The sequence below is a fragment of the Hyperoodon ampullatus genome (assembly GCF_949752795.1).
Source record: "Hyperoodon ampullatus genome assembly, chromosome: 2".
NCBI classification, from domain to species: Eukaryota; Metazoa; Chordata; class Mammalia; order Artiodactyla; family Ziphiidae; genus Hyperoodon; species Hyperoodon ampullatus.
This window is the reverse complement of record NC_136915.1, coordinates 114,584,783-114,604,720: the sequence shown is the minus strand read 5'-3', so window position 1 is coordinate 114,604,720 and position 19,938 is coordinate 114,584,783. Positions and strand designations below refer to the sequence as shown.

Genomic DNA, 19,938 nt, shown 5'->3' with positions numbered 1-19,938 from the left:
AGACACTAGGAAATCCACTTAGAAAGGTGGAAGATAGTACCAGATTGGTTATTAGGAAAACTATGTAGTCCTAGGCAAGTAAGTTGATTTTGTTAGGATTCTCCATACCAGGGTTGGTAAACTATGGCTGGCTACCCATTTTTGTAAATGAAGTTTTACTGGAACACAGCCAGGCCCATTTGTTTATGGCAGAGCTAAGTAGTTGTGACAGAGATCACTTTGGCTCATATGCCTAAAATATTTACTATATGGTTCCTATAGGAAAAGTTTGCCAACCCATCATACACTATGATCAATAATAACTACTAAATTTAACTTCTAAGGAATTGAGTAGTTAAGTATTTGCTAGGTACCTATTCTATACCCAACAAAACCCTTGGCACAAAGTGAGTTCAATGGTAGGAATTAAACCAAAACAGATATGGACTGACCTGAGCTATGTTACCATAGTATCAGATAGGGATGGGGAAGATCAGGGTTCCAGAATGCTGTCTCAGGTACTGACTATATGTAAAAATCTGCTTAGCTTCTTTCAGTTTCAGTTTTTCTTATGTGTAAAATGAGGCAATACAAATTATAAGCCCTGAAAAAAACCCATATACACAGCAACTCACCGGATCATTCTCACTGGTGCGGCAAATAGCTCTGGGACTCTCAATTGCAACCTGGTTATCCAGGTGAGCAGCAAGGCATTGGGGTGCCTGGGTCCCTATGTGCAAAAAACGTCCAGGGTCCAACTATAAAAGAAACCATTTTAGTGTTTTACAATTAATAGGCTTTTTATGCTTGCTACAACACTGAGGTTTTAAGCCATATCTGCAACAAGGAAAAATATCACTAACATGCATTTTAGTTTTATGTAAAACAGATCCTTGTTATTATTTATAATTCTCTAAGTCCAATCACATTATTCATACTCTGAATCTGTTCCAGCTTGTGTTGCTATGTCTGGGCTGTGTCCCATATGGAAACAATTCCGTTAGAGATTGTTCAGGAGCATAGCTCAGCCATTAACAACCTAACTCAGGAAACTTCATTTAATGCTCTTGCCTACAGTGATGAATGGTGGCCAGTATTGTACAATTCCCAGCTGTCTAGTAATCCTAGTCACCTCAGTTATTAGGGGATTAGTGCAATGTTCCTATTTGATAGGTATAATTACACTCCTTGCAACAATTTTCTTGCTAGCTGTGTCCTGAAATAAAGAATCTTTCATTAAGGACGTGTAATGAGGGAGTGAGTAAAGCATCCAGCTAAGGGAAAATAAACTGCTCTACAGGCAAGTCAGTGAACTGCACATGGAAACCTCAGAACTGGGAAAGGTTTGGGGAAGAGGATGAGATTTCAGGAGATAAATCTGAGAAATGCTAACTGGAGAACTCCCAAGCTGAGTTTAAGGATAACAGGCCTTGTGTATAAGTGAAAAGATGCCAGTTACAAGAGAAAGATAAGAGTATGAATCCAGTAGAATGAGGAAAACAGGGTTGTGAGAGATGGCTGTAGAAAGGGAGCTGCTCGCTAGGTCAATAGATAGTATGAAAGCTGCCTGTATTTATATTTAGTCTCACCAAGCAGCTTCATGAGTGCAGAAAATGTATATTATTTTTGTACTACCTCTCATAACACTTATACCCATTTAACAAGACCTTTGACTCCCTGACAACTTTTTAACTGGTATCTTTAAATCTTTGACTCTTTATCTTTCACAGTCCAGAAGATTTGTCCTCCCAAACAGGTTTAACTTTCAGCTAATCAAAAAGTTTGGATGGTTCCCTATTAATGTCAAAATAAGTCTCAAAGTCCTTAGCATGATAATTAAGGCCACTGCTATAAGTTCAACCTACTTTTCTAGTCCCACTCCTTTATAAACTCTATACTCCAGCCAGCCAACCATGCTAAAACATGTTATTCACTTTCATGCCTTTATATTTCTGCTCATTCTACTTCAGCTTCCCTCTCTCCCTATTTAAATCTTACTCATCATTTAAGACTCACCTCAAATGTCATATCCTCTGTGAGGATTTGCCAGACACCTCCAGGCAAAAGCAATTATCTTTCCCTCTCTATAGATAGCACTTTCTTTGTATTGCATGCATTTTTACTCTGCCTTGAACTACATTCATGGCTTTTGTTAACTGAGTACCTATAAAATGCTAGGCAACAGAGTGTTATACACACATTATTTTTGAGCCAAGAATCCTAGAAGATAGGTAGAATATTATGCTGTTTTATTATGAGGGAAATCAAAGTTCAGGGAAGTTAAATAACTTTGTCTAAAGTCACAGAGTTGGTAGGTGATGAAACCGGAATTCAAATCCAAGTTTGTCGGACTCCAAAATCTTTATCCTTTTTATTGCATCATGTTATCTTACACACAAGTTTGTCTCCCATTTTAGGCCACACACACTTGAAAGAGAAGGGATCAGGTTTTATTCATTTTTGTATCTCCTTCTCCAAGTACCCAATGCACCACAAATACTTCATACTTGTGCCCTGGAATAAAAAAATCTTTCTTAGAGACATGATGAGATGGGGGAGTGTGCAAAGCATCTAGCTAAGTGAGAGTAAACTGCACTACACTGCAACTCAGTGAACTGTGCATACAAACCTCTGAACCAGAATTTGTATATTTACTGTAAAGTAAAAGGGTAAAGTAATACAGTTGCTCCAACACTGTCTGCGAATGCAGAGACAGCAATGTTTATCACATGTACTCTATATCTCCCAGCCTCCCTTGCAGAAAGATTGGGGTCACATGATTAGTTCTGGCTAATGAGCTATCAACAGAAATAACTTGGGTCAATTCTAGTCAGAGCCAGTTAAGATTGGGTATAAATTCTCTTTTTTCTCCTGCTGTGGCAACCTTAAAACCTACATGATGAGATGGCATCCCAAGATGACAAAACTGCATCCCTATGTCTATCTCCTATTTGCCCGTAAACCATTTTTTTGGCAGCACTGCACAGCACGTGAGATCTTAGTTCCCCGACCAGGGATCGAACCCGTGCCTCCTGCAGTGGAAGTGCAGATTCTTAACCACTGGACCGAAAAGGAATTCCCTCCCTGTAAACCATTTTGGAAATATAACAACATCAAGAGCAAAACAAAACAGATACACACAACACAAACAATATCATGTGTTGAGTTAAGCCAATGAGAATTCAAGGCCTGTTACCTCCATAGGATCTGAACAATACACCCTACAATGTTCTCAATTCTACTGGAGAGAAAGCATCATGTCTCTAAATAAAGTAGCAGTCAAGTGGAAAATTAAAGATATTCAAGGACCACAGGGTGGTGCTATTTCTACAAGAAACCTTTGACTTTTTAGTTAAATGTTTTTTGCAGCAAATTAAAAGCTAGCAAAATGGATTCCTTACTTCTTCGTGTTATATATGGCATCACCCAGCTAGTCTCGTCTCCAGGGAAAACAACCATATGTACAACTGCCTCTGCACCGTTCCAGAATGAAAATCATGCAGTTCTTGAAAGAAAGGCTTTCATGAGCCAATAAAGAAGGTAACTCTAAACTAATCTACAAAAAGCATAAAATCTTCTCACCGACATTCCTCTGTACTTTGGACTCAGGTCTTTCTTGTCTGCTATAAAGGAAGAAGAAATTGTAGCCTTTTAATATAATAAGTTGGGGCCAGAATCCATCCCTTTGTTCATCTTTGCTTTTTCATATTGTTTTATAAAAATGGGTTATTTTATGTACATAGGTTTGTCATGAAGCCCTGGAAAAAAGGTGAATCCTATAAGAGGAAGGGCTCCTTTTTAAGGAAATCTAATCTGTAATTAAATGATCAGATAGAAGTGACTAAGCCCTTCCAGCTCAGTTCTCATCCTTTAGGACATAACTCTGGGAGGATTTCCTTTGGACCCTACTAATCCAGGTTAGGTGCTTCACCATGCTATGACAATCATTTATTCATGATCCCACTACTGGACTTCAAGGTCCTGAAGAAAACATGGACCATAAAATGCAATACAGCACAGTGGTTAAGGCCACAGGCTATGAAGTCAGACAGACCTGGTATCTAGCCTGGGTTAGACAACTTCACAGCGTGTTACCTCAGTCAAGTTACTTAGCCTTTCTAATCCCAAATTTCTGCATCTGTGAAACAAACATATTATCTGCCTCAGGGGTTGATCATGAAGATTAAGAGAAATAAAGCACTTAGCACAGTGCCTGGCACAAAATGAATGCCCAACAAATAGTAACCACTGGGACTTCCCTGGTGGCACAGTGGTTAAGAATCCACCATGGGTTCGAGCCCTGCTCCAGGAAGACCCCACATGCTGCAGAGCAACTAAGCCTGTGCGCCACAACTACTGAGCCCATGCTCTAGAGCCCGTGAGCCACAAGTACTGAGCTCGTGTGCCACAACTACTGAAGCCCGCGTGCCTAGAGCCCGTGCTCCACAACAAGCCCATGCACTGCAAGGAAGAGTAGTGCCTGCTTGCTGCAACTAGAGAAAGCCCGTGCACAGCAACGAAGACCCAATGCAGCCAAAAATAAATAAATAAATAAATAAAACAACAAAAAACCCAAATAGTAACCATTATTAGTGAAATGAGTCATCTTAGAATCCTGAGTATCTGCCATAAGGAAGGTGCTGAAAAACTATTTGCTAAATAAATGAGAGAATGAAGTAAAGCATCAGAATAGTCTTTCTTACATATGATTTTATTATTTTAATCAACTATCAACTATCAGAAATCGGCAACTTATTTTTTTTTAAATACTTCATGAAGGGGTGATAATCATTGACCCAACTGGAGAATGATGATAATCATTGACCCAACTGCACTTAAGCTTATTTATCTCCTTTAAAAAAATGTTAGTTCTCCTATGATAGGGTAAATTCCCAAGCGCAACTATTCTACAAAGACCCGTTATTGGATTTTTAGGGCAGTTGGGAGTGAAGTGTATGGGCAGAGAAATGGAATTGTGACTGTTCTTTTGAGCAAAACTAGTCAGCTGAAGTTCTCCAGAGCATTTTATTCTGGATACAATCAATCCAGAAAAGAAATCCACCCAAAGACAGTTTACACAAAGCACTTAGGTCAGTCAGGACTCACCTTATGGACCCTGGAGATAAGCCTTGTCATTCCTTTCAGCATTATCCCTGCACTTTTAAAAAAAAGTGAAAAGGTAAGCAGCAACTGGGAAAAGATATTTGCACAACGGATTAGTATCTAGAATAAATAATGCCTTTAAACTGATTAAAAAAATGAGCAGAAGACACAGATATTCCACAGAAAAGGGAATACAATTGGCTGGTAAACCCATGGAAAGAGTTCGACCCTTATGACAAATCAGGGAAATGTAAATTAAAACCACCACAATGAGATACCATCCACAACCATCGTATTGAGAAAAATGAAAAAGACAACAGCAAATGTTAAAGAGGCTGTGAAGCACTGGGAAGTTTCCTATGCTGTCAATGGAATTATAAATACAAATATCTTGGAAAACAAATTTGACATTATCTGTAAAGTTGAAAACGTACATGTCTATGGCCCAGGCATTCTACTCCTTCATATTTATTTTAGAAAAACACATATACATGTACACTGGGAAATATGTATCACAATGTTCATAGTAGTAGAATATGAATTATCAGAAACTGTAAAAAGCCCAAATGTCCACTGATAGAAGAGTGGATAAACGGAGATATGGTCACGCAATGGAATGCCATACAAAAATAAAAAGAATAAACTGCAGTTACATGTAAGACATAGATGGATCTCAAAAATTAATACTGAGTGAAAACTGTAATATACAGAATGATATAATTTATATGAAACTCAAAAACTTAAATCCTAATTATCTGGAGAATACACATATATGTAATAAAACTGAAAGAGAAAGGCAAGAGAATGATAAGCACACATTTAGAATAATGTGTGCTTCCCTTAGGGAAGAGGTAAAGGGACAAGATTGGGGCAGGGCACACAAAGGAACTGTAATGATCTATTTCAAATGATGGATAATAGATATGAGTATTTGCTTTATTATTTTTATACCATGTGTATTATATTTATTCATTTGTATGTTGGAAGTATTTAACTAAAAAACCCTAATCATGTGGGAGCTAAAAAATGTTTAAAATACTTAAATGCAACGCTCAATATTCACTAGTAGACAGCATAACTAAATCAAATCTCCAGGTAATCACCTACTTCATTTTGGCTAATAATTTTCACCTTACATCCAAATCTTTAAAGCAGCAGTAACAACAGTGTTACACCCGTTTATTCAACAGTAACAACAACAACAGAGTCGCATCCATTTATTCAACAGTTACTGAGCACCTATTATGTGCCAGGGCCTGTGAATAAGATGGTGAACAAAGCTGTTCAGTCCCTGACCCAACAGAGCTTATAGTATGGTTAAGAGATGACACAAACTCCTCTGAATTCTATCTCCTTTTAGTTTTCAAGTTTACTATTTCTCTTTTAGAAACTGCTTATTTTCCCATCAACCTCTTTCCGTTTTAAGAGTTTGTGGAAGAACAGCTTAAGACCACTCAGGGGTTGTTCCTACTCATTCAGTGGCCTGAGCAGTGGGACCTGCAAACCAGTCTTCAGTGGCAGGCTGAGCACTCCGGTCTTCAGCAGGGAACTGCTGAATAGGCACAGGGAGCACCTGCACACCTTCGGACCAGTCTGCCACCTCAGGTTGAGCAGCAGTGAACTCAGGAGCTGGAGCAGCCCATTCACCTTGAAATTCCTCCTTGGTCACAGTCTTCTCAGCTGCCGCCTGCTCTTCCTTTTCAATCTCTTCAGGATCTCTGTAGAAATAGAGATCAGGCATGACCTCCCATGGGTGTTCACGGGAGATGGTGCCACGCATGCGCAGAACTTCACATCAGACTGACTGAGTGAGCTCCCTTGTTGCATGGGATGGCAATGTCCACATAACGCAGAGGAGAGTCTGGGTTACACAGAGTAATGGTGGGCAGGTTACTGTAAAAGGCCTCTGTGAGAGACTGGTCAGCCCTGGGATCAGTAACCACCAGAAGTCTCGGCTCCCGAAGGCTGCCTGGATCTGGTTAGTGAAGCCTCCAGGAGTGAAGTGGCCAGCAATAGGAGTAGCTCCAGTGGCAGCAGCAAACTTCAGCACAGCTTGCTGGAGGATATGACACTGACATCAGCTGGGTTTTCAATGGCAACAATGGCACCAGCTGCCAAGAGAAGCTTCTCTCAGGTTCTCTTCAGATTTATGATGTAGATGCCATCACTGTTCCTTTTGTAGATGTACTGTTCCATTTGGAAGTCAAGGTTGGTGCCACCTAAGTGGGTTCCAGCTGCAAGAAATATGAGGACATCCTTCTCCTTCATTTGCAGGACATCAAGGGCTCCGGACATTGTGAAAGTTTCCCCTTAAGTTACAAGGGAATCCAGGACAACACCGTACGGACCCCGGTCTGGGTAGCGTGGAAAAGGCAAGTTTACTTTTTAATAAAGATGCCAAAGCATCCCTTAATTCAGTCATTCAAAAATGTGTTTTGTGCTTTCACGTGCCCACACTATACAGACTACACAGTGGTGAACAAGACTGGCATGGTCTCTACTGGCCTGCCTCATATTTACATGTGGGATTGCAGCGCTCCTTTGCTGTGGTTTTTTTTTTTTTTTTTTTTTTGGTACGTGGGCCTCTCACTGTTGTGGCCTCTTCCCGTTGCGGAGCACAGGCTCCGGACGTGCAGGCCCAGTGGCCATGGCTCACAGGCCCAGCCGCTCCGCGGCATGTGGGATCTTCCCGGACCGGGGCACGAGCCCGTGGTCCCCTGCATCGGCAGGCGGACTCTCAACCACTGCGCCACCAGGGAAGCCCCCTTTGCTGTGTTTGAAAACCAAAAGTTCTAGAGCACCAGTTCCCAAAATGAGTTTGGTGAATACTAACTAGTCATAAAATGCATCAATGTTCTCTGGCCAAAGAAATTTGAAAATGCTATATAGTTATTCACTTCTTGAATGATTATAATATATGCACATTTTCACACATTTAAAGGCTTTGGGGAAAACTATAGTTAAGAGACTTCATTTTAATCCAATTTACTTGGCCTTGGAACCCTTGGAACTCCCCTTGTTGCAAAATACTATTAATAACATTCTCCTGGCTGCTAGTGGAAGGGCTGCTGCTGTGGAGTAAGGTGGTGGCTGTGAGCATGTGCCCAGGCGTGAGGATGAATTCTACTAGGCCACAGGCAGGGTTGAGGTCCCCTCTGTTCCCTGTTCTTCAACGGTTCTCCTTTGTTCTGCCTTACACTGCCTCTACTGCTGTCCACCACTGTCCAACGCCCACCACCACCACCTGCTGCCTAATCCAACTGTGCAGAAAAGAGCTAACAGAGCAAGTCTAAGACTGCTGTCCTTAGAAAGGCCTGCTTGCAAGGTTGCCCCTTAGCTGGTGTCTGGGAACTTGGATTTCAGGAGAGTTCCCACCATTCCCAGAACTGGTAAGAATGGGTCACTGTGCCTGAACTATTTATACAAACAACATGGTTTACATTAAACACCTGCTTTCCTTCTGGGAGTCTGGAAATTTACTACATGTGAGGCGGATAATGACTATATGACCAGCCCCAATAGAAACTGTGGGCACTGAGACTCTGTTGATAGTTTCCCTGGGTGGCAACATTTCACGTGTTGTCACAATTTTTTGCTGAAGGAATCAAGTGTGTCTAATGTGATTCTACTGGGAAAGGACTCTTGGAAACTTATACCTGGTTTCCTCCAGATTTTGCCCAATGTGCCTTTTCCCTGTGCTGATTTTGCTCTGTATCCTTTTGCTGTAATAAATCATAGCTGTAAGTATGACTATGTGCTGACCTCTGAGTCCTCCTAGGGAATCACAGAACCGGGAGGTAGTTTTGGCAACCACTGACACAACCACCCAGTGCCCAACACTACCCAGCATTGATCTCTACCTTATACCCACCATCACCTGGTACCCAACACCACCATCTTTGACCAGCTCAATTTTCTTAACCCCAGTTCTTCTCAATCCTCCCCTATTTCAATTACCTCAACTCCCTGCCTCCAATACTGTCCTCCCCGATCCGTGACCAGCTAACTCCCATACCAATTCTAACCCTCTGTATCAGTTGATTTCCAACCCTAAGCCCTCTACCTAACCTCAAGTTTCCCAACTCCCGAACTACTCAAGACCCCAATGCCATTCCAACAGGATCTGGCCTACGCAACCCTGCTCCCTAGATCTTCTCAATGTGCCCTGGTACAACCACTATTATGAGACAGCTGTGGGCTGCAGCTCTGGAGGGAGGTAGTGTCCTAGAAAGAGTGGGTGACATGGTCCTGAGGTCACTACTTCTTCCTCCAGGTATGCCTGTGGTCACTGAGGCCATTACTCTGGCTATGTTTTAGAGATTATGGGAAATGCTGGTCAGGAAAATGTGACCAGCTTTCCATCTTGTATCCTGTCATCTTGTATCCATATTACAACATTGGGTCTACCAGCCTCCATCCTTGAACTTCTCCAATCCATCCTTTCCACTGAAGTCTGGCTCTTAAAACCCTTCAATATTTTCCTACTGCTTTTAAAGGTAAATAACACACACACACACACACACACACACACACACACACACACAGCTTATTTAACAGAAGATATTTTAAGAAAAAAGGGCGGGGGGTGAATCTCAAAAGTCTGATCTCAAAGCAGACAATCCAGACTAAACCACATTTTCCATGTTCTTTAAAATAACTGTAAGTAGAAAAAAATCCTATTGACAGGCCAAATGGAAGCAAAAGAATGGAATATTTGCTCATTCTACATTCCAAGACATATACAAATCAGGGCACTGCAAGAAAACGGTTCAAAGCCGCTAATACTATGAAAAAATTGAGTAATGATTTCTCCTTTTGGTTTTTTCATATCCTTTGAATGTCGATTTGCAGAGTACAAGTTAACCACATTGTAACTGGAAGGCAGATAAATGACAGGTTTCCTATTAAAACTGACTGATGGTACAAGATGAAAAGAGTTATGGAGATGGATGGTGTGATGGCTACACAATAATGTGAATGTATAATATCATGGAACTATACACTTAAAAATGGTTAAGATGGTATATTTTATATTATGTATATTTTACCACCATAAAAAAAGGGAAAAAACAAACCAAAATAAGACTGATGGTTAAAATTAAAGATAAATAATTTTCTCAAGCGTTCTAGGAAGATGACGAAAAAAATTCTCAAAGATATCATTAAGGGCTTCCCTGGTGGCGCAGTGGTTGAGAGTCCGCCTGCCGATGCAGGGGACGTGGGTTCGTGCCCCGGTCCGGGAAGATCCCACATGCTGCGGAGCGGCTAGGCCCGTGAGCCATGGCCGCTGAGCCTGCAAGTCCAGAGCCTGTGCTCCGCAACGGGAGAGGCCGCAACAGTGAGAGGCCCGCGTACCGCAAAAAAAAAAAAAAAGATATCATTAAAATACTTCTCTAATATTGTTCAACTGTCATCATTCTGAGACTCTACCTGTTGTCTATTTCTACTATTTCAAGCAAGAAGAGTCCTCCCTCCAATCCCAGTCATTCTTTGTTTAAAGTGTGGATAGGGACTTCCCTGGTGGTCCAGTGGTAAAGAATCCGCCTTACAAGGCAGGGGATGCGGGCCCCATCCCTGGTCAAGGAACTAAGATCCCACGTACTGCGGGGCAACTGATGCCACGTGCCTCAACTAGAGTCTGCGAGCCGCAAATTACAAAGCCCACGTGCTCTGGAACCCACACGCCACAACTAGAGAGAAAACCTGCATGCCACAACTAGAGAGAAGCCCACACGCTGCAACGAAGATCCTGCATGCCACAACTAAGACCCAATGCAGGGCTTCCCTGGTGGCGCAGTGGTTGCGAGTCCGCCTGCCGATGCAGGGGACGCAGGTTCGTGCCCCGGTCTGGGAAGATCCCACATGCCGCGGAGCGGCTGGGCCCGTGAGCCATGGCTGCTGAGCCTGCACGTCCGGAGCCTGTGCTCCGCAACGGGAGAGGCCACAGCAGTGAGAAGCCCGCGTACCGCAAAACAAAAACAAAACAAAACAAAACAAAAAAAGACCCAATGCAGCCAAAAATAAATAAGAAATAAATCTTTAAAAAGAAGGAAAGAAAGTGTGGATAAAACAAATCCCAGAGACAAATAATTCCTTAGTCTTTAAACCCTATGAAGTGTTTTCAGGTACACTTGTAAGGGACATTTACTCACTATTGTATTTAAAGTTCTGTCACTCTTCTGACGAAACTTTCTGGCTAGTGTTAGAGCCCTCTTTCTTTAAAAAGAAAAAAGAAAAGTATTGTCACATAGGCCAAGTGTACACTGAAAAGGAAGTCAGAAAAAGCCTGTACCAAACTTAGAAAGGTATCCCAAAGGCTATAAGCTAACACTACAGTGGTCACAAAAATCATAGATTATTTTTTAAATTAAACATTCACTATTGAGATATTTATATATTCACAGGCAAGTGAAAGAAATAATACATGTCCCATGTATCCTTTACCCAGTTTCCTCCAATGGTAACATCTTGCAAAACTATAGTACAATATCACAACCAGGATATTGACCTTGATACAGTCAAAATACAGAAATTTCCATCACTTTAAGGATCCCTCATGCTGCCCTTCTACAGACTCCTGCACTTCCCTCCCACAACCCTCCCATTCCTTAACCCATGACAACCACCAGTCTGTTCTCTATTTCTGTAATTTTTTCATTTCAAGCATGTTATATAAATGAAATCATATTGTATGCAACCTTTTAATATCGGCTCTTTCCATTCATCATAATTTTCTGGAAATTCATCTAGGTTGTGTGTTACATGCATCAATAGTTTTTCTTTTAATCCTGAGTACTATTCCATGGTATGAATGTGCCTGTTTGTTTAACCATTCATCCATTGAAGGACACCTGGGCTGTTTCCAGGTTTTGGCTGTTACGAATAAGCTGCAATGAAACATTTGTGTACAGATTGTGTGAAGAGAATCAAATTCTTCAGGTTAAGGTGATCTAGTTCAAGAACTGAATTAATGCTACAATGATCTGAATAATAATAATAATAGTGTTTTTCAGAAACAGGCTCTATATTCAAGCAATTTATAGGCACTGTCTCACAACACAATCCTATGAAGTAGATATTACACCCATGTGAAAATAGGGATGGATAGACTAACTTGCCTTAGGGTATATAGCCTAAAAGTGACAGTTCTGGAATTCAAACCTATGTTTGACTCTGCAGCCTTTGCCATTAGTCACTGTGTATATTGTATTATCAATTATCAAGTGCCTGAACATTTCCACTGATGGGGAACTCACAAAGCAGTCCTGCTTTTATGGAAAGTTCTTTCACAATCTGAGGTGAAAGGTCTCCTTGTAGCTTCCATTCACTATCCCAGCCTTTCTCTTTAGTTTTACAAGCTACCTTCCATGTGATAAATTGAAGGTAGTTATGTCCCCTATTTTTTCTTTTCCAGGGTAAATGTCTTCAGTTTCTCAAAGCAATCATTATACAAGTCCTTTATGTTACTCATCAATACTCTTCAGCTATCATCTATCTTTATTAAAAATAAATAAATTAATTTATTCATTTATTTAATTTTTGGCTGCATTGGGTCTTCACTGCTGCACGTGGGTTTTCTCTAGTTGCTGAGAGTGGGGGCTACTCTTTGTTGTGGTGTGCGGGCTTCTCACTGCAGGCGGCTTCTCTTGTTGCGGAGCATGGGCTCTAGGCGCACGGGCTTCAGTAGTTGTGGCTTGCAGGCTCTACAGTGCAGGCTCAGTAGTTGTGGCGCATGGGCTTAGTTGCTCCGTGGCATGTGGGATCTTCCCGGACCAGGGCTCAAACCCGTGTCCCTTGCATTGGCAGGCGGATTCTTAACCACTGTGCCACCAGGGAAGCCCTCACCTATCGTTTTTAGATTTTATATTTTCAAGAGTAACTATTTTGTTATTCTATAACACCACCGTTTCATTGAGAACACAGCTTACTAACATCATCAGTTCTTTCTTTCTTTCTTTTTTAGTTCTTTCTTTTTTAAACAAATATTATTATCTGACAAAATCGCAGCAGCCCTTTTAATGGAAACTGTCAAGCTGATCTCAAAATTCATATGAAAATGCAATGGACTCAGAATAGTGTATAAAACCTTGAAAAATAAAGAACAAGGTTGGAGGGCTCACATTCCTGATTTCAAAACTTACTACAAAGCTACAGAAATCAAGACAGTGTGGTATTAGCATATGCCTATAGATCATATACGTCTGACCCATATGTCTACAGATCAATGGAACAGAGTTGAGAATTCAGTAATAAACTCTTTGAAGACATATAGGAGTAAATCTCCACGACCTTGGATTAGGCAATGGTTTCTTAATGATGCCAGAAGTAACAAAAATTAAAAAAATAGATACTTGGACTTCATCGAAATTAAAAATTTCTGCTTCAAAGGATACCATCAAGAAAGTAAAAGACAGGAAATCCTCTGGCAGTCCAGTGGTTAGAACTCAGTGCTTTCATAGCCAGGGCTGGGTTCAATCCCTGGTGGAGGAACTAAGATCCAGCAAGCCTTGCAGCGTAGCCAAAAAAAAAAAAAGAAGGTAAATGACAACCCACAGAATGGCAGAAAAGATTTGCAAGTTATATATCTAATAAAGGACTTATATCCATAATATATTATACAAAGAACTCTTTACAACTCAACAATAAAAAGAAAATGTAACTCAAAATTGAGCAAAGAGGGCTTCCCTGGTGGCGCAGTGGTTGAGAGTCCGCCTGCTGATGCAGGGGACACCGGTTCGTGCCCCGGTCCGGGAAGATCCCACATGCTGTGGAGTGGCTGGGCTCGTGAGCCATGGCCGCTGAGGCTGTGCGTCCGGAGCCTGTGTTCTGCAACGGAAAAGGCCACAACAGTGAGAGGCCCGCGTACCGCAAAAAAAAAAAAAAAAAAAAAAAAAAGGGCAAAGAACTTAAAGTTTCTCCAAAGAAGATATACAATGGCCAATAAGCACATGAAAAGATGCTCAACACCCTTAGTCATTAGGAAAATGCAAATCAAAAACACAATGTGATACCACTTCACACTCACAAGGATAGCTAATATCAAAAAGAACAGACAGGGGCTTCCCTGGTGGCGCAGTGGTTGGGAGTCCACCTGCCAATGCAGGGGACACGGGTTCGTGCCCCGGTCCGGGAGGATCCCACGTGCCACAGAGCGGCTGGGCCCGTGAGCCATGGCCGCGTCTGGAGCCTGTGCTCCGCAGCGGGAGAGGCCGCAGCAGTGAGAGGCCCGCGTACTGCCAAAAAAAAAAAAAAAGAACAGACAATAACAAGTAATGGGGAGGATGTAGAAAAACTGGAATCCTCATACACTGCTGCTGGAATTGTAAAATGGTGCAGCCACTTTGGAAAACTGTTTCGCATTTCTTCAAAAGTTTAAATGTGGATTTACCAAATGACCCAGCAATTGAGTCCAAGCTCGCTCTGCTCACTGCATGACAGGTCAGCAAGTCGGAGACGAGGTGTTGAGGCAAGGAATATGACTTTATTCGGAAAGACGGCAGACCAAGAAGATGGCAGACTAAAGTCTCAAAATAACTATCTTATCCGGGTTTGGATGCCAGTTTCTTTTATAGCACAGAGAAGGGGAGGAGATGAGGAAGTAAAAAGGCCATAAGTTTTGCAAATATCACCTGGAATGGCCAGCCTCGGGGAGGGGAGGTGTTAATTTCTTCTTTCTTGTAACCATCCAAAGGCGGACAGCGACAGGATGTTTCCCTGAACAAAGGCACTGTGGTTTAACATTCAGGCAAAGGGGCCGGTTCCTGAGGCAGGCCATTATGTATAGACAGTATCCTTTTAGTGAACAACAACAGCGGAAACCAAAGGTTAAAGTAAAAGAAACAGATCCAACATGCACTGCTGCTGTAACAAATTACCACAAACTTGGTGTCATAAAACAACACAAATTTGTCATCTTAGAGTTCTATGGTTTAGAAGTCCAAAATCAAAGTGTCGGCAGGACTGTGTTCTTTCTGGATGCTCTAAGAGAGAATCTGTTTTCTTGACTTCTCTAGGTTTTAGAGGTTGCCCATTCACCTTCAAAGCCTACAACAGTTGGTCAAGTCTATGTCCTACTGCCTCACTCTGACAGAGTCTCTGGTCTCCCTCTTCCACCTTTAAAGAACTCTTGTAATTACAGTGGGTCTACCAGATAATTCAGGATAATCTCCCTATTTTCAGGTTAGCTGATTAGTAACCTTAATTTCCTTCTGCCATGTAACATTATGTGTTTACTGGTTCCAGGGATTAGGGCACGGACATCTTTGGGGGGAACCATTATTCTGTTTTCCATACCTTCCTTGGTTCAAATAATTCAGGGTTCATTCATTCAATAAGGTCATTTTATTGAGCACTTAATATATTTTAGTCTCTGGTAGGCACTGGAGCATAAAAGAACTGAATACGATCTTACTTGTCTATACTTAGCTGACAATTCATGAATCAGTGCAGTTACCCAAAGCTAGTTAAAGACAGAGACTGTAAGTAACTTTCTTTATATACAAGTGTAGTGGAATTCCATTAAAGGTGTTTTTTCTTTTTAGCATATGCAATTATGTTGCTAATGAGAAATTTACTATGAAGGCAATGTGGTATAGTGAAAAAAGTTAAGTTTTTAAGAGACAGGCAAATTGAAGTGTAAAGACAGTTATCCGACTTCTTTGAGCCTCAGGCTTCTCATCTGTAAAATGGGGGTAAGATGATCTATTTCAAAGTGTTGTATAAGGATTAAACAAGAACACAAGTTCTCTTGGCATGGTATTCCACAAATGTTAATTCTCTTTCTCTTCTCATATTTTAAGTATCTAACATTCATTTCAACATTTCCATGACTTGCTTTGCACTAGACTACAAAAGAATATAAAAGAAACATAACACATAGTCCCTGCCCTCAAATTAAAAATGTTCTTGGTAGGGTAACACACCTGCATACATGACACAATAAAAAAAAGATCAATGGCTCCTAAATGGCTTCATGAAAAAGTTGGGACTTAAGGTTAGGAAAAGCAAATATATAGTGAGGTAATTAAGGCGGATTTCCCTTAAAAAAAAAAAAAGAAAACAAATAAAACCTGATCCATATTTTGAAATATAATATGTTAAGGGGGAAATTTAGGAGCGTCTACTTGAACTTTAGCGCTTGAATAGGCCTTTGAGATTAATCTAGTACAGTGATTTTCAAACTATTCCCAGATCCCTAGAAGTCCACAGCTGTGAAGGAAAAGGTAAACCCAAGTGGATCCCTCACCTAATTTATTTGGCTTTACCCACTGGGTGAAACTAACGATTACTAGAATAGAAGAAAACTTTGGAATTATCTGTGGATTTTAATAGTCCATAGTTCTCCTGAATTCAATCATCAAGAAAAAGTAAATGTTCATGCAGAGTTTTACGAAACAAGTATCAGTAACCACGGAAATCTGACAGAACTAGTTTTGCACTGTTTTACCAACGATTTGGAAGGATAGGACACAAACTACCAATTACACCCACAAACTTTATCAACATCAAGAGTACTGTGAACGATAACATCAACTCTCTGCACTTTCCCTGTGCCTAGGAGCTAATTCTACTTTACACATATTTTATTATTTTACCACACACCAACCCTGAAGGCAGATTTGGAGTTAACTAATTTTTATGTTCAGTTTTTCGTTTGTTGTTGATAAGGAACTAAGAAGAATAACTTTCTGAAGAACACACAAGACACGGGAGATCGAGTCCAGACCTGAACTTGAAATATATGATGTCCTTATCCTCTAACATAAGGCTGCCTAATGAGGTTGAAAATGCATCATCCATCCACGAGGTTTGTGTAAAAGTGCTCAAAAACATCATCGCGTATAGACAGTGGTGTGAAATTCGAAAATCTAAGCTGGGTTTAAAAATAAAAAAAGAAGAAAGAAAAAGCCGACCACTGAGCCGGTTCCTTCTTGGGTCCTAGGTCCGCAACACAGAGCCCGGAGGGAAGCCCCCTAGGAGGGTGGCCGGCCCTACTGTCCTCACTCCCTACCTCATGGAGGCTGGGAGTCCCGCTCCTTTCCCTCATGGGTACAACCCCCGTGCCGGTTCACTTCCTCACCGAGAGTCGTGGACCAGCTCTCCCGACCCGGTAAACCGCAGACACGGTCAAGCGCTGGCTCCTCGGCGATCGTCCCGCAGCAAAGACTCAAGCTCGGGTCGTACGGCAGGAAGCTGCTCAACGCGCAGCCGCCGCGGCCTCCAACCACCGGCCAGCGGAGGGGCGCTAGGCCGCCCCCAACCAGCTCTCTGCGGCCAGGACGAGGCAGGGGAAGGGAGCCGCGGCGTCGCGGTGCCGCGGCCAGCGAGGTAAGTAGTCATAAGTGTCTATCCGCCACTCGGGGTAACTCCTGTCCTAACGACAAGCTCTGCCGGCTTCGCCTGTCGTTTTCTCCCCCGCTCCTGCAGCCGACAGGAATGGAACAGTCCCGCGGGGGGATTGTGGGAGGCGCACGCGCGAGGGGTGGAGGGTTTGTCGGGGGGGGGCCGGCGGAGGAGGAGGCGGCGGCGGCAGTGGCGGCGGTTGGTGGCAGTGGGGGCGGGGAAGGGGGGGAGGAGAGGAGAGGAGGTGGAGGAGGAGGCTTGGGCTCTCGCTGCCGAAGGTACGCGTGAGGGCCCGCGGTAGAGCTGGCTTGACAGGGGCCAAGGGGAAGTGGGGGACTGTGCGAGGAGGCGCCCCAGAGCGAGTGCGTACTGGCTGGCGGGCGCGCAAGGCGGCCGAAGGCGGTGGTTGGTGGGAGCAGCGAGCGACGAGCCCAGATACACTCAGGCGCGTGCGGACGGCCGTGCGCGCTCCGCCGCCCGAGTCGGGTGAGGGGGGAGGACGAAGGGGGAAAACGCGAGGAGGGAGGAGTGGGAGGTGGGGGGGCACGAGGCGCCCTTCGCTCCCTCCCTCCCAAGGAGCTGCCGCCGCCGCCGCTCTGCCGCCGCAGCTCCCGCCGCCATTTTGGGTTCGCTTTGCGGAGGGGGAGACGATCCTCGTCTCGGTTGCGGGACCCGCCTCCCCTCAGTTTCCCCCGCTTAGCCCCACGCCTTTCCCCTCTCCTCTCTCGCATTTCCGCCAGTCCGCTCACCCGCTGGCCGCCTCCTGACAAGCGGGAGGGATCCGCTGTGGACCAAGGGAAGCGGAGGAGCCTGGTGGCGGCCGCCCCCTCTTCCCCACTTCCCTGCACTCTCATCTCTCTCGGCCTCGGCCTCTGACACGGTGAGTAGAACCGCCTGGGGAGGCCTTTGGGCCTAGGTACTCCCTCAGCGACTTAGTCCTTGGCTTCCTGGGAGCTACTGTCATCTCCCGGACCTGGACCTCCGGGAGAGCGGTGGTAAGGATGGGGGAGGGGAGAGTAGGGAAGGGGATCCTGAGCTTACCGGGAAGTCCCTCCTGGCGGGGGTGAAGGGGTGTCCCTGACAGGCGGACTCCTGGCTTGGGGGAGGGGGCGGGAAAGTAAGCGAGTGGAGGCGGAGTCGGCTGTGCCCCTGACAGGTTAGTTTGTTGTGGAGGTAGGATTGGGGCATCCCCCATAGTCCTGTTTGTTTCGTTTAAGGGATAAGAGCGGCAGGAGGAAAGATCTTCTGAGGGTAGTTTACGTGTACGATCAGATCTATGGTGTCCCTGACACTCTGAACTGTATGTAGGAAGGATAGAATGATCTGTTACAAGTTTAATAAATGTTACTGGTTAATTTGTGCATTGAAAGACATGTTTTTGGTCTAGAAGACAGATGGTATGTTGGTGTATAGCGGCTGTGTTTGTGTGTGTATGCGAGGAAGGAAAGTGTTCCGGAAGAGTTTGCTTGTATTTGTATAAGTGTAATGGAGTTCCACTTATAAGTTAGCTTATTTTAAAAATAAAACTTGGGGTGTTCCCTGCTGGTTGATATGTATGTGTATTTTAGGGTTTGGGAGTGCCTTAATACTTGCTGGGAAAGAGAAGTCATGGCAGTATTTTAGAAATACAGCATGTAAATGTGGGGTCAGGGATGGGAAAACTTGTCATAGCCAGTTATTCTTAAGAATAGTCTGTTCCTCAGAATAGAGTGAACTGTGTAGATGTGAAGGCCCAGAACATTTTTACTTGAACAATTACTATGAGGGTATAAAGAATGGATGGCCTTCTTGTTGATCTGAGTTTATATTAACACCTTATAATGGAATAAAGCTTTTTTATTGTTCAGAATGCTCTTGCAGTTTGTTTGTGATCCTAAATAAATCTCTGTGAAAATGGTGGGATGGGTGTTTCCTCCCATTTTACAAAATAGCAAATTGAGGCATAAAGAGATAATTTTTCCAATGTCATGTGTTAAATTGGTGACAAACTTGGGCCTATAACAGATATTTTGGCTACTAGTTCAGTAGTATATTCACCATACCATGGCGTCTCAGGAGGTCTTTGTCAGGCAGATCTGAGTTTATTGGAAAGATAGGGGCATACTGACTGGTTGGATGGTATTTGGTAGAGATCAGTTGTGTCAGACAGAACATAGGTTGTCCTTGCCAGGTTAGCCCGTGAGAAATGGGTATTCCATGACTGTATTACTTTCTGTTTATGGAGGAGGCATAGCATTTCTGACACTTTAGCTTGTATGTTTGAGGGAGGCATGTTTAACTTGTACCATAGCAGCTGCATGGGGGCTGACAGCTTAACTTTAAGGGAGGAAGGATCTTCTTTCATTCATTCAACAAATATTTGTTGAATAACTCTTCAATAAATGCTCCCTGCCTTGGAGTGGGAATAATCAAGGTGACCCTGTTGAAACAGCCTGGGTACATATGAGGGGATTTGTCTTGACAGTAATAAATATTGAGACAGTGATACATACTGAGTCAAGTGAGGCTCACAGG

The 19,938-nt window shown here is 43.1% G+C and overlaps 1 protein-coding gene and 1 pseudogene across 2 annotated transcripts in view; both read right to left on the bottom strand.

The window, feature by feature from the left end:
* Nucleotides 1-17,128, bottom strand: part of DAP3 (death associated protein 3) — a gene marked incomplete at its 5' end in the record, with an annotated part of 29,379 nt that extends 12,251 nt beyond the window's left edge. The window contains 3 exons of the mRNA XM_079698617.1: nt 615-737; nt 5,086-5,132; nt 17,077-17,128. Coding sequence (XP_079554743.1) covers nt 615-737; nt 5,086-5,132; nt 17,077-17,128 — 222 coding nt within the window. The remainder of the gene's footprint in view (nt 1-614; nt 738-5,085; nt 5,133-17,076) is intronic.
* On the bottom strand, nt 6,527-8,248 carry LOC307067804 (small ribosomal subunit protein uS2-like; annotated as a pseudogene). Its single transcript has one exon. The product of its transcript is annotated as a small ribosomal subunit protein uS2-like (transcript).
* Nucleotides 17,129-19,938: the final 2,810 nt, after the last annotated feature.